At 38.4% G+C, this 18,682-nt stretch overlaps 4 protein-coding genes across 4 annotated transcripts in view; 3 read left to right on the top strand and 1 right to left on the bottom strand.

Annotated features, from left to right (window-relative positions):
* LOC110058367 (digestive cysteine proteinase 1-like) overlaps nt 1–18,682 on the bottom strand; it is a 35,900-nt gene that overhangs the window by 16,263 nt on the left and 955 nt on the right. The window contains exons 2-4 of the mRNA XM_089279727.1: nt 16,172–16,344; nt 15,197–15,437; nt 14,270–14,474 (exon numbers count right to left, since the gene is read on the bottom strand). Coding sequence (XP_089135853.1) covers nt 14,270–14,474; nt 15,197–15,437; nt 16,172–16,344 — 619 coding nt within the window. The remainder of the gene's footprint in view (nt 1–14,269; nt 14,475–15,196; nt 15,438–16,171; nt 16,345–18,682) is intronic.
* On the top strand, nt 2,332–3,409 carry LOC110058146 (melanocyte-stimulating hormone receptor-like). The gene has a single exon (XM_089279730.1). The coding sequence runs from the start codon at nt 2,453–2,455 to the stop codon at nt 3,395–3,397; it is 945 nt and encodes a 314-aa protein (XP_089135856.1). The 5' UTR covers nt 2,332–2,452; the 3' UTR covers nt 3,398–3,409.
* On the top strand, nt 8,084–9,077 carry LOC110058150 (melanocyte-stimulating hormone receptor-like). The gene has a single exon (XM_089279731.1). It carries the CDS (start codon nt 8,154–8,156, stop codon nt 9,075–9,077), a length of 924 nt encoding a protein of 307 aa, XP_089135857.1. The 5' UTR covers nt 8,084–8,153.
* On the top strand, nt 12,220–14,274 carry LOC110058365 (trace amine-associated receptor 9-like). Its single transcript, XM_089279734.1, has one exon. The coding sequence runs from the start codon at nt 12,492–12,494 to the stop codon at nt 13,407–13,409; it is 918 nt and encodes a 305-aa protein (XP_089135860.1). The 5' UTR covers nt 12,220–12,491; the 3' UTR covers nt 13,410–14,274.

Below are 18,682 nucleotides of genomic sequence, written 5' to 3'. Positions count from 1 at the left end.
GTGCAGTTCAATTACGTTCGTTGTTTGCATGACAATCAGAACTTATGTACTAAGCTTTTCCAGAACATACTGAACAATGTAACACTTATCCTGCAGTTTTAGTTTAAACATACGTATGTTTAATTAACTGAGGCTACAAATGGCCAATGACCCGACGAAACAATGATCGACGGGCGCTGTTAAGTCATTCTAAATGACACTTTAAAATTTTCGGTATCTTCCTAAGCAAAGTAATATCAATATATTAAAAGAAAAGTGCCAATCACACACTAACGGAGAATTTCTATTTTACCGTGATGTACAGGAAATAAACTTACGGCATCTAATACCAAAATCTTAGTACATACTACAGCGAGCGTGCTTATATCGACTGAAATTCATGCCACTTTCTACGGACCACATAAACACGCCCAGACAAACAAGTGCTTTTTAACCCTCACAAAACCGAGTTTTTGACAAAATATCTGACTGTTAAAGTGTTCCTCAAACTCTCTTGCTTTGTTCAACGAGCGTTGCATGTTTTAATCCCATAAATCGTAAGGAGACTTGAAATTCAAAGTCATTGACTAAAATAAATCAATATGTCAAAACAAAAAAGCATAATGCGGACCACCCTTTAAAAGATCATCAATTATCTTTACAAAACTACAATCAGCAGCTGCGGGGTGTTCAACTTTCTCCGGGTGGAATAACTAATTCATGTTGATGCAAGTAGCTGCGACTTCACATGAAGAGCTCAGGAGTAGGTAACCATCTTTCAAGCAATTTAGTTCTTTCAATTTAAACTATAAGCTCATTGATATATGGAAACTACGTAACACAACTTTTCCTTGATAGGAAAATGTCAAACCCTTTTCAAACTCTCCGGGCTTTTAATATACAACGCGTCGGTTGATCCAAGAAAATTGACAAACTATGAGTACGCTGAAATATTCAAAGAGGTGAGGGGTGTTTGTTGCAGGGGATTTCGTTTCACTACAACGGTCGTTAAATCGAAACGAAACAAGAATCTTCACAGACTTGCAGTCAATGATCAATGACATCAATGGCAAGGCGTTATGTTTGTAAAATCAAGTGCTCTACTACTTGGTACACGGACACTAACTCTAAACGCTAGATTTCATGAACGAAAATTGCCGTGTTTCTCGCTCTCGGCCTCTAGAAAAAGTTTTACAGTGAAAAGGATTATGCAATTTCTTGAGAGGTTCTGCAATCTAAGCCATTAAAATTGCTGAGCCGTTCAAATTCAAGAAAGTACTTTTCACAGAGTAAAAAGGTAAAATTCACACCCTTGAAAATAAAAGGCGCGCTCGTCCCTCTAGTCTAGAGAGCATTAAAATAGATATAGAAGATAAAAACCAACGATTTGTGAAAATGACAAGCTTAAAGTTTGAATAATCATGAATTGAGTTGTTCTGACAATAATGGCACCTTTCATGTCGACAAATAGTTATTCAAACGCCCTGTTTGTGCCAACGAAACTTTGCCCTAGTTTAACTTCAAAAAACCTTTTCTCATAAACTGTTTTAATTTGTAATTAATCGAGAAAACGTCGGTAAACCGAACCTAAGACAAAGTAGCTCAATTCTCGATAAACGATAGTGAGTTCGCCAGGAACAGGTGTTTCCCAAAAGAAGTTAAATGCTCTGAACGTATTTGTTTCGTTTAGATATTCTGTCATAGGGCAAAAGATTAAAATTAACACTCTTATGTCTTAATCTCATGAAAATCGGCGAAAGATAAATAACTCATTTCGTCGTCATATCTGCAATTTTTTTCACAGTCTTTTGTCGTTTAACACTTAAGGTGAAAAAGGAAAGCAAAACCACAGAAAGGTGGCTGCAAAACGTCTTGATGATGATCCCACATTTAAGTTATGCAAACGAATGCTAAGAGGAAACATTAACCCATTACAAGTGCATATGACAGCCAATCGGAGAGAGAAAAATGTTTCAGCTATTGTTCAAAGCAAATTTTATAGCAGGAGATGGCAGAAGTCTGAGGCCGCAGGCAAATGCACAGAATGGCCAAGGATGCACATGTGATATTTCCCTTCACACTACATGACAACTAAGATCAAAGTTTACATGAATATTTATAGATAGCTTATTCTGTTGCAAGTGTCACAGCCGATATATTTTTAGAGAAAACGAAACTTGCTATGAACCGGAACAAAAGTGCTTGTACAGGCCACATGCTTATAATATTATCTAGATACTCGGAGAAGAAAATCATACATCCTACACCTTGCGAGATTAGAAAACTGACTCCAAATAGCTATTTGTTACTCATCATGGGCGGGAAATTCCGCAAAGACTAAAACTCTTCTTTCTAATCACCAGAAAAAATAGAAGCAGTGGACTAAGGATTGTTGGAAACGTACTTCGTAAGAGGATTGATCTCTCAAATTTAAAGAATAATAACTCTAGCCTTGACCTGCCCGAATCTGGGAATGGAGAACTCAACTAAAGAAGGAAACTACACCATCACCAAAGAATACTTCTGCACAATTGGTATTGGAATAGATCAGAAGATAGTCATTTCAGCATTGAATATTCCTCAATCTATTTCTGCATTTCTGGGCAATGTTCTGATCATTGTTACTCTTCAAAAGGTGTCGTCTCTTCATCCGGCGTCAAGACTTTTGTTGGGTTGCCTTGCGATCACTGATCTCGGTGTAGGGCTCATAACCCAGCCTATCCGCATTGCTCTATTTATGTCTCCAGAACACTCCAAGCTTTGTTATTATCTCACAATCCTTTTTGCGACCATAGGTGGAATGTTTTGCGCAGTATCTTTGTTAACAACGACTGCAATAAGTGTAGACAGACTTCTCGTCTTGTTGCTGGGGTCAAGATACAGACAGGTAGCAACGTTGAGAAGAACATCGATCTCAGTTGTCACCCTTTGGCTTTTCACCACTGCTATTGTATTAGTAGCGTTTTATAACTTCCATATTGCTATAAACATCGCTTATATCGTTGTGCTATTGTGCATTGGAACATCTACTTTCTGTTACGTGAAAATTTATCTCACGCTTCGCCATCACCAAACTCAAGTACAAGGAGAAGTTCACCAAAGACAACTGGATGGACAAGGAATCACTCTGAATATAGCAAGATACAAGAAAACAGTGTCTAGTGCACTGTGGATACAGATGACATTACTGGCTTGTTATCTTCCATATGGTACTCTTACAGCTTTTATTGTAATATCTGGAATAGATAAACCAGCCCTCAATCTGGCTTGGGCTGTAACAATGTCTCTACTTTTACTAAACTCAACCCTTAATCCATTTCTGTACTGCTGGAAAATGAAGGAAGTAAGAGAAGCAGTGAAGGACACTATTAGACAGCTCGGCTGCTCAAGAGGGCAACTGCTTGGTGCAGCAACGTGAAAGGTGATAACCATTTAAACAATTTATGAAAAAAAAATAACAGCAAACGAGCAGCACGAACATAAAGAACGCCTCACAAAGACTGAAACTCGCGAGGACGGGCAAATCTGAATTAAGTTTAAAATTAAAGTGCCCAGTAGTTCAGTTATTCGTTGTTACTCTGATTGGCTAGTTTTTGTCACGTGATGATAATCTGCGCACCTGGATGTACTTGGCCGTTGAGCGCAGCCTGTTTTTGTCAACTCAGTACTTTTTACGACGGGTGCGCAAACAGTTTTGGCGGACATTTTGTGGTGCGTTCTTCTGACATGCTTCAATAAAAGCAAACAATTTTAAATTCATTATTATAAAATACCTGAGCCATCACGCGCGCTCTCATTGGTCGATAGGTGTGTTTAGATGAGAGTATGTAGACACGGTTGTGACGTTTTAGATTCGCGCGTATTTTTGAGAATTATTTTATAAAAGCAATAGAGCACTTTTTCCGTGTTTACATAGCTTCATTTAAACAATGGGAGGGTTGGGAGAATTCTCGAAAGTTATGCAAACCCGAGACGTAGTCGAGGGTTTGCATAACTGTCTCGAATTCCCCAACCCTCCTCGTGTTTAGATGAGGCTATGTAAACACGCAAAAAGTGTTCTATTGCTTAATACTAACATGAAGTGACCATAAGTAACAATCTCACAAACATTTTAGAACTAAACCATGGACCCTTCGGCATTTGACTCAAAACCAAGTCATCGACAGTACAACCTCCCCTGAAGGAAGTCCACAACAGGAAATGTGAAGCGAGAAAGACAGTCTACTTGGTCCCAAAATCCCTAAAGCAGCATGGAATGTTCGCACCATGTACGAGACGACAAAGAACGTCCAGGTCGAGACCGAGAACCACCTGCCGCCGAGCTGTCATGGCCTAGCTCTGTGGAGTAAAACTCACATGGGGCGAGGCAACACATGATGTGCAAAAAAGGTTTTGTGGGCCCGTAATCGGCCCGTGGGCATTGAGGGAGAATAATGCCCTACAATTGCCCCATCAGAGCGCGCGTTATATCGGCTACAAACACAAGCCAAATAATAAACACGAATACTAAGTGTTTTTGAAGCATGATGAACAAGTTCCCTCCTTTCCCCGCCATCTTTTTTAAAGCAGGCCTTTTTGCGCATGACAACTTGCTTGTGGTTATAATATAATTAATGATACAATGTATGTATTAGATTCGGCACATGTGAAGTTCGATGTCTGTGTCGAAAACGAACTTCTGCATTTCTATTCGACTGCTAATACAAATAGGTCGATCGTAACAGATTCAGAACTTAACATGAACCTAATACCGATATTAGGTTCGACACAAGTACAGTTCAACATTTTAACTGGACTTAAAGTGAGATGTTTCAGTTTCGTCTAATTTCTTACGTCTCTTTGTCTTTATTTTGAGGCAGCTGCTATGACAGGTCTCCAACAATTGTTGCTATATAGAGGCATTACTTAAACAATAAGTCTTTAAGGGGAACATTAAGCACAAGACGTAAAGTTAGATCAGTTTAATTAAGTTCTTTGTTTGCATGAAAATTTAGGCTAGCTGCCCTAAAACGTTCTGAACAATAACTTTTAGTTTTAACATACGTATATCGTCTTGTGTGTTAACATACGTACGTTAAATTAACTGGAGCTACAAAGGACTAGCGACCCGACGAAACAATGAGGGACAGCGGTAGATAAATGCCTATAAACGTTTTAACAATCTCCGACGACAATTTCTAATTTCTAATTCTGTCATCATCTACAGCAAATACCACTTATCGCATCCAATAGTGTTTTTTACAAGTGTTTTTCAGCCCCCACAAAACAGTGTTTTTGGCAAAGTATGACTGTTAAAGTGTTCCTCAAACTCTCTCGCTTGTTCAACGAACGTTGCATGTTTCCAGTGAAACGTAAGGAGACTTGAACCTCAAGGACATTGACGTAAATAAATATGTCAAAACAAAAGAAAACACATCATACAAAATGTAAACCACCCTATAAAATATCACCAATAATCTTTCTCAAAACTACAATCAGCAGCTGCGAGGTGTTCAAGTTTCTCCTGGCTGCGACTTTACTTGAAGAGCTCAAGATTAGGTAACCATCTTTCCAGCTATTTTTTCAATTTAGTTCTTTTAATTTTAACTACAAGCCCATTGATATACGGAAATTACATATGAAAACTTTACCGTAATGCGAAAACTTTCAAAGCTTTTTCAATCTTTTCGGACCTTTAATGCACAACGCTTATGTTGATCCACGAAAATAGAAAAACTATGATTACGCAACGAAATTCAAATACGTAGAAGTGAGGGGTGTTTGTTTCAGGGGATTTCGTTCCACTAAAACGGTCGTCGAAACGAAACGAAACGAGAATCTTGCCGAGCTTGCAGGAGATGATCAGTGGAAATGAGTTACGTTTGTAAAATCAAGTGCACTGCTACTTGGTGGTCGGACATTCACCCTACACGCTAGATTTCATGAAAGAAAATTAACGTGTTTCTCGGTCTTCTGGAGCACTTTTACAGGGAATAGTATTTTGTAATTTCTTGAAAGGTTCTACAAGCTAAGCCATTAAAATTGCCGATCCGTTAAAATTCAAGAAAGTCTCTATGATATAGCGTCAGTGAAAAGGTTATTGGGCGAAAGACAACGTTAAACAGACTCATTTTTCAATCTCATCTGAACGAAAGACATTAGATCATTTCTCGAACTTTCTGGTTTCCTCGAATTGCCTCGGGCGCACTAATTGAACTCTGCCAGTAAGTTTACTCAGAGAATCGAAGAAAAGTGCAGAATGTCGTAGACCAAGCGACCGATCAGATAAAATTAAAACATTAACAGTAAAATTATTTTATAGAGCGCCATACTCCATTATGTAATAGTACATGGCACCTGACAAAACTAAATAATGGCTTTGACAATTCACAGTGTGATGATAGTTTCGATGTCGTTTAACATTGTAAATTCGTCCTTTTCAACCCTAACGGGTATTTTGTATTGGGGACCCAAGGTCTAATTAAGCCAACTTTCAGCTGCTAAAACGTATGCCGCCTTCCTGTATCAAAAGCTATACAAAATAAATTCCTATTAACGGTCAATTTTCTCATTGAATAAACATTAGTGACATTTAGTACCGCGGTTTTTTAGCGAAAACCACAAACGGCAAACCGCTGTCGCTGGCAGTTTGCCGCGAACACATAAACCCTGGTGTTAAATGTCTCTACTTTTACTACAAATTACACACCTTTAGCCTAAGTTGTAAAAAGGTTATGATTGAAAAATACTGAGCAATTTGTTTACTTCCACCTCCGCAAACATCATATTTGCAATTTTTTTTTTTTCAGTTCTTTTTTTGTTTAACGCAAAAGGTGAAAAGGGAAAGCAAGGGCACGGGGACATTGATGCAAAATCTCTCGAAGATGAACCCACTTTCACGTTATTCTAGCCTGCGTAGCAGACGTTGGGGGTTGGTGGGAGGGTGGACTTTCACTTCTTCCTCGCATTTTCTCATCCCCATATCCCGTCCGTCAAGGACGGTGCCTACTAAATACAAAGGTTTTTGCGCCAGGTTAGGACCACGCGGAAAAAAATAGATCTTTCCAAGGGCTATTGGAATCCAAAAAGAAAAATGGGGGTAGCGACGCACTTTTTCGAGATAATTAGCCTCGAGTCTCAACAAAAATGCTGACATAAGCATTTTTCTGAAAAAGAAGGAAAGCGTATTTCTCCATAGATTTCCTTAGAATTCGCCTTTACATACAGAAAAGCAAGCACATTTAAAAAGATCTTTAAACTACATGGCAAATGGTAACATAAAAACCATTTTTGGTATGTTTTTAAAAACAAAATCGTTGCAACAGCGCTTTTAGCGTTTCTGACAGCCTTCCTCTGGTTCAGCTAAAATACAATCTAAATACCTTTTGCTCACAACCAGAAACTAATCACGTGTTGAATAGGCTTGCCACTTCCATTTCATGACATAAAATGTAGGGGTAGCCGCGCCTTTTTTAAAGTTATTCATCTTTTCTGAAACTTTTTACGGTGCCAGTTACTTTTTTTCCTGTCACCTCCTCAGTAAGTAAGACATTTGCGTATCTCGCACTTGTTTTGCGCGCGCACTACGCCATCTGCAGGTACATGTTTACAGTTGGATTTCAGTATAATTTTCGACAGATAACAGCTAGGTTTTCAGCTGGAAGACGTTAACAGTTAGAGGTTAGCGATGTGCTGCTATTCTAGTGTTCCTGGTTTAAGTACAGGCTCATTAAACTTGATTTGGTCACAGTGAGAATTTTGCTTTCATTTTAGTCGTGTACTTGGTAGCGTGGTTGATTGCGTCAATGTCAATCCCAGCGCGCGCGCGGCGCTTAAACCATGGCTTGCGTGATGCGCAGAACGTGTGCGCACTAACAAAAGTAGGCACCGTCCTTAAATAAGCCTATTATTACAAGTGCAGATGACCTCCTGAAAACGGTAACCGAGGTCAGAGTTTGCATTAATATTTATAGATTGCGTGTTCTCTGCTGTAAAAAAGTTTGGAAAACCTCCAAATAGCCATTAGTTACCTTTCAGGAGTGTGATTTTCCACACGGGCTACAGCTTTACTTTCTAATCAACAGGAAAGACAAAAGAAGCTGAAGAGTGGAAGATTGCTGGAAACGTCTTTGTAAGAGAACTGATAACCAACTTAAAGAACATTGATTTTTGACCTGACGACCCTGTAAATAGAAATGGCGAACGTAACTAAAGAAGGAAATTACGCCATCACCCAAGACTACTTCTGCACATTCGGTCTTGGAATACATCAGAAGATAGTCATTTCAGCATTGAATATTCCTCAATCTATTTCTGCATTTCTGGGCAATGTTCTGATCATTGTTGCTCTTCAAAAGGTGTCGTTTCTTCATCCGCCGTCAAGACTTTTGTTGGGTTGCCTTGCGGTCACTGATCTTGGTGTAGGGCTCATAACCCAGCCTATTCGCATTGCTCTATTTATGTCCCCAGAACACTCCAAACTTTGTTATTATCTCACAATCCTTTTTGAGACCATAGGTGGAATGTTTTGCGCAGTATCTGTGTTAACAGTAACTGCAATAAGTGTAGACAGACTTCTCGCCCTGATGTTGGGGCTAAGATATAGACAGGTAGTAAGTTTGAGAAGAACATCGGTCTTTGTTGTCTCCCTTTGGCTTTTCATCACTGCTATTGTAATAGTAGCGTTTTATAACTTCCATATTGCTTTAAACATCGCTTATGTAATTCTTCTGTTGTGCATTGGAACATCAACTTTCTGTTACATGAAGATTTATCTCACGCTTCGCCATCGCCAAACTCAAGTGCAAGGAGAAGTTCACCAAGGTCAACTGGATGGACAAGGAATCACTCTGAATATAGCAAGATACAGGAAAACAGTATCTAGTGCACTGTGGATACAGATGACATTACTGGCTTGTTATCTGCCATATAGTACACTTACAGCTTTTATTGTAATATCTGGAATAGATAAGCCAGCCCTCAACCTGGTTTGGGCTGTAACAATGTCTTTACTTTTGTTAAACTCGTCGCTTAATCCATTTCTGTACTGCTGGAAGATGAAGGAAGTAAGACAAGCAGTGAAGGACACAATCAGACAGTTGAGCTGCCTACCAAGTTAACTGCTTAGTGCAGCAATGACCCAAAAATCTCAGGGAAGCGTCTACAGCTAGTGGAATCAGCTTAGAAATAGCATTCAAGCTACAACAACAAGAAAATCGTTTGCGAAGCACCATTTCTTCTGAATACAAACACACTACCAACTTATTTAATTCGCTCAGTGACCAGTAAAGCTCTGGAGGGTTTGTACGCCTAAAAATTGCTCTCAAAATACTCTGATAATAACCTAAACACAGTACAATGGAAGGTGTAGCTCAGTCTCGATCCCAGAATCTTTCTTCTTTCCGCATCCTGGAAACGAGGTTAGATATAGCTCAGTGTAAATAATTCGGATTTTGAGCTGAAAATATGGAAATTAGCGGCTATGGATCCCATAGGAGATGTAATTTTATATACATTATCGTGAATTTCACCAAAACTATTGAAAAGTGAAACTTAATGTCGAAAATACAAAGTAATTATGTCAAAAGTTATTTCCCAGTTAGGTTCTGCAGGTTCATGTCCTGTCAGGTTGGATCTGTGATGCATCAATACCCTATTATTTGGGTATTTAAATAAAAAGATCACAAGATAACCTGACATCAAATACAAACTGCAATCTAGATACAAAGAACGTGAAAGGTTGTACATGAATGGAAGAAGATTGTTGTATATACACTGCATCCTACTTACCCTACCTACCTGTTAGGTTGAGTAAATATTATTAAAGCTTGTTTTATATTCCCACCACTGTCTTTAAAATTTAGAATTTGCATTTGGGTTGTTTGTAATATCGAGAAAATATCGAAATCACTCACTCATCCCCATAGTACCGGCTGGCGCAAAGGGCAGCAAAAATATAAATAAAAAACCTGAAATTGAAAAATAAACAGCACCTTCCAGGTGACCTAAAGTTTCTCCATGTGAAATAATTCACGGTTGTTTCTGCTGGTAACTACGACACGATGAACAACCAGATAAAAGCTATCTGTAACCTAATTTTAAATACGCTTTCGTAGGCGACCTTGACATGAGGTTGCTGTTTCTAATTTAGATGTCAGAGTCGATGGTTTACTAACGATTACTAAGTTTCACAATCTCTATGAATGTTTGGAGTCAATTCGTATCTAGCAGAGCATGATGCCTTCTCCGCGCAAAGTCATATATAAATGTGGCAATGCAAACGAATATACGAAAGATCATTTATTTGAACTGCAGAGACAGGATGGATCATCGCAGTTATACACACAACTAAAGCAGTTGTGAAATTAAAGCCTGTACAGCACTGCACCAGTATCGTAGAGGTCATAGGTTCGAATCACGTTTAGGCCTGAATTTTATTCAGGCTTTAATTTCACAACTGGTTAAGCTGTGTGTATAACTGCGATGATCAATCATGTGTTCATATTAATGCGGTAATTAAAAGTGTAAACTATGACGTCAGCGATGATCGCCCTAAAGAGGAAGCCGTTTTACTGGAGCTTTTCAACACAGGATTATGCCAACAACTTAATGATAGAGACGACCTACAAAAACAATGATCAGTTACTAAGCTATCCTGTTAAAGTTATTCCAAATGCCTACCTCAAAATTTCGGATGTCTTCAATTTCCTCAAGAATAATCGAAATGCAATGCGAATTCATTAAATGAAACGTAAATATAGTCAGCACATTGAAATTAAGACATAAAAACTAGAATCTCTCAATATTTTTAAAATTCAAACCAAACAGAACAACGTCTTTCACGAAAATACGCATGGGTTTAGGTGTTTCTAAGACTTTCTCTTTGTCCTACAGGCACAAGAACGCCTTGTGTTGTCTTAAAACGTCACTGAAATGAATTCATATCTAAACAGGAACAAAACAACCGCTCTAAAACCACAAATTAACGTCGTCATATTAAAAACAGCAGCTGTTGAACGGCTTTGTCAGTTTGCAATAGTTCGTGTTCATGCTGATTGCCACAATTGAACTCTTAACAGGAGTTAAGGACCAGGTAATTATCTTTCAGCTTCCTCAGAAAATGCTGTTAATTTTAATTTTTTTTTTTCAAAAAAAAAAAATAATAATATTAGAGAACAGGAAAGGCAAATTTTCAAGCAGTTCAAACCTTTCACCACTTTTTACACACAGCGCGAAGTGAAGTTTTATTCGGAAAGGAAGAAACTCCGTGAATTCTACAACAAACATTCAAATGAGGGAGGTTAGTCAAAGAAAGGGATTTGTTTTCTACTACAACAAATGTTACTGAACCAAAACAAATCGAAAGTTGGTCAGTTTGTGTTAGAACTGGTGACTACGAACAATGCACGACATTTGTAAAATTAATCGCTGTTTTCCTCCATGCTCTGAAAGGTTGTTTCTGATGAAAGGAAGTTATCGAGATTGCTGCACTGAGCAGATTTAACAGGCCGCTAGTACCGTGGCTGGTCAGTTATCATTCAATAACTTCCTGACAACGAAATTATTAAAATTCAAGACAGTGGTTTCTCAAAGTAGACACATGTTACTCAACTAAACTCAGAGACTGGAAGGATAGTACAGAGTATAATGCTGCCGATCAGTTGTTAGTTTACAAATGATCGTTTCACTTGAGTTTAAGTTAAAGGAGTTGTTGGTTCTATGTCTACCTGATTCATGTTTCCATTAAGACGTCAAAATATCATAGGCGAAGCTGATGCTTTTCTTTCCACCGTAACATGATACGTTTGTTTTTCTTGTAAAAGTTTGTCCCATGATTCTCTTCTGTTTCTTGCAAGCGCTGCTTCGAGGCTTCGCTTCAAGATACTGAACCAATTACTACCAATTACTACAGGTTTTGTTTATTGGTGAGTGATGTAAGACCAAGTTTTCTTCAGCATGCAAGAAAACAGTGCTGCTTAACTTAGAGTGCTTTTAACGAAACCACTGTGACACCTGTAAGTCTAATTGAAATAATTTGCGTTTTCACTCTATAGACTGAATATTCAGTTCAAGAGTTACCACGCCACAAAAAGCTGTTCCGAAAATGCGGAGTGCGCAATGCGAGTATGATAAACTTCCATCATGAATTACTTCTATCCCACATTGACTATATTCCTTTCCTGCACTGGTCCCAGAAGGCTCAGGAATAAGGGTTAACGTTGAATAACGTTAACGCGGTGTTTCTTCTCTGTAAATGTCACAGTCGATGTGCGTTAAGTCAAACAAAACTTGCGTGAACCGAAACACGAGTATTAATAGCTTAAGCGAAAATTGGTGATCGCATCTTCATCATTTTGCTCTTACGATTGAAATTTTCTCTACTCAAATCATACTTTCTAATCACCAGGAAGACCCAGGAAAGACAACAGACCCAGATAACTGTTGGGAAGTGTCAGATTCTGGACGTTTAAAAGACGCCTGACAACAAAGTTAACGTGCGGAATATTTCAACCTTGTCACAAGATCGAAACAAAATGGCGAACTTTACTTTTAATGGAAACCAAACGACCATTCAAGAATACTCCTGCCCAATAGACGCCAATCGGAAAATACTGATTCTAATTTTAACTGTTCCTCTTTCCATAACGGCGTTTCTTGGAAATGTTCTCATCCTCGTTGCTCTTCAAAAAGTGTCGTCTCTTCGTCCGCCATCGAAAGTTTTGCTAGGTTGCCTTGCGGCCACCGATCTCGGTGTGGGTCTTGTTACACAGCCTCTCCGTATTGGCTATATCATGTCTCCAGAACACTCCAAACGTTGTTACTATGTTAATATACTTTATATCACCTTGGGTTTCATTTTTGGCTCAGTGTCCGTGCTAACACTAACTGCAATAAGTGTGGACAGACTTCTCGCCCTGATGTTGGGGCTAACATACAAACAGACAGTAACATTAAAGAGAGTATGGGTCTTCGCTGTTATCTCATGGCTTTTTAGTACAGCTCTTGCAGTGGTAATATTTTACAGCTTTCGTATTGCTATAAGCATCATCTGCCTAACACTGTTGTTTTGTATTATAATCTCAACCTCCTGCTACACCAAAATCTTTCTCAGACTTCACCATCACCAAACGCAAGTGCAAGACCAAGCTCACCAGGGACCACCGAGTAGAGAAGGAGTTACCCTGAATATAGCACGATACAGAAAGACTGTATCTACTGCACTGTGGTTACAGGTGACATTATTGGCTTGCTATTTTCCATTTGGTTTAGTGACAGGTGTTATTGTCAACATTGGATCACGCACACCGTCTCTTAACCTCTTTTGGTCTTTTACGATATCAGTGTTTTTGCTGAACTCATCTCTAAATCCACTTCTATACTGCTGGAAGATGAGGGAGGTAAGACAAGCCGTGAAGAACACTGTTACACAATTCTGCTGCTTACCAAGTTAACGGTCTGGTGCGGCAATCATCACAAATTAAAAGCAAGTCACAAAATGCAATCATGTCTGGCCAATAAAAATACAAATTTCTTCTGGGCGGGTTGTTACGATAAGGTTCAACCTTTTCCATGGGTAAAAGGCGGTATAAAAGGCAGGGAACCTGGGCACCAGACAAGACCTCGAACTCAGAGGCACATGCCTCCCGCGCTTTTCAAGATGAACAGAGTTGAAGTCGCTCAAAACGGTTTCCAACATATTTTAGCACTTCTTTGACGAATCACTGCTACCACTCTTTCTAGTTGATGTTATATGATAACATCAAAAACGCCTAATAAAACAAACAGTGGCTATACAAGCTGGATTTCTTTCCCCACGAGGAATAATTCATGCTGTTTCTTTGGAAGCCGCAACTCAATACTTATCTTTCCGTTGGATTATTTAACCCCAACCCTAAACATCGACAGTAACGACCCCTTTTGTTACCAAAACAAGAAGTCTTATCATTTTCGCTAACCTTAAATGATTAAGCTTTCGGAGCGCTGGGTAATGTTGCTGCGATTTTGTGGCTGGTTTATTGAAGAATCCAAGACTCTTCAATAGAAGTAAGTTCCTCTGACATTATACTTCACATTACAGGGAATGTGACATGACATCACCATAAAATTGCTAAATAAATATCAGCGATTAAATTTTCAGCACGTCATGAGTGAGGGGCAAAGACAACATCTGAGTCCTCAATGGCATTTGAGCCAATGACCTCCTATAAGTAGGGACATTGTAAAGGTCTAAAAATGTTTGCAACTGGATAAAACCAAAAACCTGCTCCCAACAGCCCCAAAAAGGTCTTTCCATGTTTAAAAGACTTCATACCTCAAATTTTGCCTGAAGATATCTCTGCGTTGGTTATGTTCCTTCTTGTCCACCATGTTGGCATATTGTTTAGGATGTTTAATGAGGAAGTGTTCAAACAGCTCATGAACTTTTTCCTGGCCATGAGGTTCAATAAACTCTTGCATTGGATTTGTTAACAGACTGGACATAACTCCTGGTCCTGGGAAACCTTTACAAGTCATTTCTAAGCCAAATGAGAAGCAAGACTGTTACAACAACATCTATATTCAACAAATCAAGAAAGCATGGTTAAAATGAACATTTACAATCTGACTTTACGATTCCCCACTGGCCAAGAAGCTGAGTGTACGAGAATGCTTCTTAAATGAAGGGTTTTTTTAATAGTATGAGCTTACTACCAGAGGAAAGGTCCAGAAAGGGCAATATCTGGTACAAGCAGGTACAGTGTATATTAATATTGTTAATTAATTGCAATCCATCTCATTCTTCCTCAGTATTAAGCCATCCTTGACTTGATCTGTTCATTTTTAACCTCTCAGGGTTTTTTGTTCACCTTAATTGGTATTAACTGTCAGCAACACAGGCATACTCAGAAAAAGACTCAATTTCCGAGCTGTCCAGCTACATGTACAGGAATAGAGCTTAAAACTTTCTGTTTACTAGACCAGATGCCCTACCACTGAGCTCTGAGACTTGTGGAAGCTAACTTTAAAGGCCATAAAAATCTTGGACTGAAATATAAGAGCAGCAGTATAAAGAGAAGAATGAAGGCACTCCATAGAGGCCTTGAGTGACACCTGGTCACAAAACAATGAAACAGATAGGTAGCAGGTAAGGAGATGAATGGATGCTTCGAGGTTTCCTCCGATTGGAGTCCCAATTTTATACAGTGCAAAAAATAAAGTAGTATATGGAGACAATTACGCCCATTTCAATGAAACAAACCTTTGATGTCAAATATGTCAGGAGGTGGCATCTGAGGTGAGTAGTCTGCATAATCAATTTCATATTTATCATAGTGTGAACCCAGCAGTGTGTCGTAACCAAGCATTTCATAGTGGACAGGGTCTGGAGTTTCAGTGACAGATGCATACATGGTGTATGTGTTCACTTTGTGCTGTTCTGTCATAACGTAAGTCCAAACTGAGCAGTTGCCTTCTCTGCAATCCTGATCAAAACCAGAAAACTGCAAAAAACAACAAATACAGTCAACTCCACCTTAGAGTAAAGAGAAGTTTCCACCTCAGAACAAGAGGCCCAAGAAAATAACCTGAGCTAGATATTCTGAGACAGTGGCAAAAACAGATGGACATACGGGCCATACCTACATTAGATCAGTTTATGACAAGCTGCAAATTTGAACAAAACCAATGGAATGGGAAGGTTCACTCATTTGTTTGAGCAAAGTTTAGTGCCTCTAAGAACCATACTGTACAAAATAGGGAAAACTGCAGAACTCTGAGACTGAACAACTAAACTTCTTAATATCATGAATACTGGGTCAATTTGCTAATAAAATACATGTACAATAAATTGCTTCGATCCTCAAATCTTATTGTTGTGCTTAATTTCATTCAAATTGAGGAGTACTTCTTCATAAAGAGGAACACACTTTCCAGGTGTCCATTGACTGTATCATGGTGTCTGTTTTACCTCTTTAGAGATGCATTATCTTAAGGAGACTTTAGCTCACCATTTTGAAACATAGTGTCGATCTTATAGATGTTTCCATAATAAGAAGAGAGTTGCATGAAAAATTATTAACTTAAGATAACTGGGCTGATTAAAAATAAAATGGCATGTAATTTCCATTAAAAAACAAACTTGTAGTGCTTCGTTAGATGTATTTCAACAAGCATGTGAAATTGATATTAATAATGTTTACTTCCTGAACAAGTTACTTGGAAGTATATTAAGTACCTCAAAGTTAGTCAGGTCAGGTAAAACTGTCTGTATTGCAACAGGAGCATCTTTAGTTCCATTCACTTCAAAGCAGCTCATTACATTTAACTGGGTCTCAGTGGTTTCTGGACAAATCCTGTAACTTGCTCCATATGGTTTTACATCAGCTCGTTGGAAGGTTTTATCCAATCCTATGAACAGTGGTACTTTTTCACCATTTATATTCATTTGTTACCATGGAACTAGCATATTGAGGTTCTATTCCTTTCTTAATCATGTAGACTAAGAGTCTTATAGGTCCCAAACCTCCAGGACCTCTGTGTTGTTTTCACATATATACAGGAGTATACTTTTTATCTTTTCTGTTAAAGTTACACAATACCTTCATGGGTGTCCTTCAAAAAATATATTCATTCCAGTGTTGTTTCTAAGAAAAGGAAACTACCACAAACTATATATCAATGGAAAAGTGATAAACTGCAGAATTCGGAAAAAACATCCACTGTTTTGGCCGTGCATTTGTTGAGAAAAAAGAAGCTGGAAAATGGAAAACAACCGACTGTCATTCTGCTGAATTAATCAGGTATCAAATGCAAGCAGTAATGTTTAAGAACTGCACTGTCAGTGTTAATCAGCAAGCATCAATCCCTCAAAGGGTGTCAGGATTTTCCTGTATTCTTATTGGTTATCTTTTTATAGACCTGTAAAGTATCAAATAATTTGCTGACCCTGTTAGGTTCACGCCTGTCACAAGAGAAATATTCATGATAGAAAAAATCCCCTTGATGCTTAAAGAATGTTCTGGCCAAATTTCATGACAATCTACCAACTCTACAATACCCCATTAATTCATTGAAAGAGAGGTATTCTCATGAAAAACTATTGTGAGTTATCGCCGTTTGAAGAGTTGTAAACATGTCAAGCCTTTACTCGGATGTATGTCAAGAGAATATGCTGCCAGCCAATGAAATCAGGGCACTGGTGTTAACAGCAAGCAAAATGATTTTCATGGGATTCCAAGGCAATAATAGTATAACAGTCACATTCACCTTGTTGAACTTCAGCATGCTTTTTTGGAGATGTCTTCACAGCTCATGAGGAATGGAAAAACCAAGAGAAATAAGCGGGGTAAGAGTACAGGTATGAGTATGCACGATCCCTTGCTGCTGTCAGTCAAAGTTTTCTTCAAGTGTCTTTGAGAAATTCTGCTTTTGTCTTCTTCTTAGGTCCTAGCTTCGATTTTTTTTTTTGCTGTCCAAGCAGATTCTTTTAGCACGTTTCATGGCCTCAATAAGGAGCGACAGGTAGCATGGAAGAAAGAATAAATTCAAGAACACAACTGCGAAATAGAGTGTAAACAAAACAATGCTAATGAGGCCCTTGTAATGAGTGCTACTGGAGGAAGCTGTTTCGTGCAAAAAGTTGATGCACTATGAGGATTATGACGCCTAACGGTTTCATTAACTTTTATTGAAAAATAAAACCTTTTTTCCCAAATTATTTGCATGCATTTTAAGATTTTTCTTTCATTTTCTGGAAAATGTTAGATTTTATAGCGACCTTTTTGTTTTGCTTAAAAAGAAAAATTCAACAAAAGTAGCACTCGCAAGGTATTGTGTAACCTTAAGGGAATTTGTCAGTTCATGATACAATTTAAAATTTGCATTTTCAAACCAAGGCTCAGTAGTGTTTTTGCTAGTTTGTTGTCATCATGCATAAGGGCTAATATTAAAATCCAAAACTCCTCAAACAGGGACAAAAGGCTGGGCTCCTAAAGGGGTACTAGATATTTGCACAGAAACAGTCAAGTTTTTGTTTTGACTGCCTTAACCAGTCAAGCTGGTACAAATCCACAGATATGGTAAATGCACATAACATGGCAGGCTGCATCATGACTCTTAAGTGAACCAAGTACTTTTCTTGGCTCACCTCTAGCCAATGAGCAAGCTCTCTTGGAGTTGGGGGAGTTGATGGGGGCTGGGATAGAGAAGCAGCTTGCATGCATCTCTAACAAAAATTCTCAATGTCGCATTCAAAGTTGAGTTAGAATTTTAAGCAGAAAGCAAAAAAAAAAAAGAAAAAAAGAAAGATGCAATACAGCAAGACCTCAGTTTGAGGTTTTCATGCAGACCTCACTCCTTGTTAATAACTTCAAGCCAACAAGAAGGCTACAAACAATAAGCATCCTAAATATTCATTGCTGATGATTTCTGTTTACTTTCCATCACATGCACAGCTGCTTGGCCATGTCGTCCAGTGTTTTTATTATTTTGCCCTTGTTTACAGGCACGAAATGCAGGAAAGAATAAATTTCACTAACATTAAATCTCACCAAAATCAATTTCTTATATGGGATTAGGATCTACATGAAAGCGTAAAAAATCACTTCAGAGTCCTAGGCAGCAAATAAAGAGTCATTTCCTTAAAATTTACTCTCGTCTTAAGAATTCCCTGTAACCTCACAACTATGAGACTGTTGTCGCATCCTTTCAACTGGATGATAGTTCTCAGATACATAAACCCTGAAGT

The sequence above is a fragment of the Orbicella faveolata genome, unplaced genomic scaffold, assembly GCF_042242905.1.
Source record: "Orbicella faveolata isolate gen_17 unplaced genomic scaffold, um_ofav_v1 contig_47, whole genome shotgun sequence".
NCBI classification, from domain to species: domain Eukaryota; kingdom Metazoa; phylum Cnidaria; class Anthozoa; order Scleractinia; family Merulinidae; genus Orbicella; species Orbicella faveolata.
Note: the sequence above shows the minus strand (reverse complement) of the source record. Positions and strands in the feature narration are given on the sequence as shown.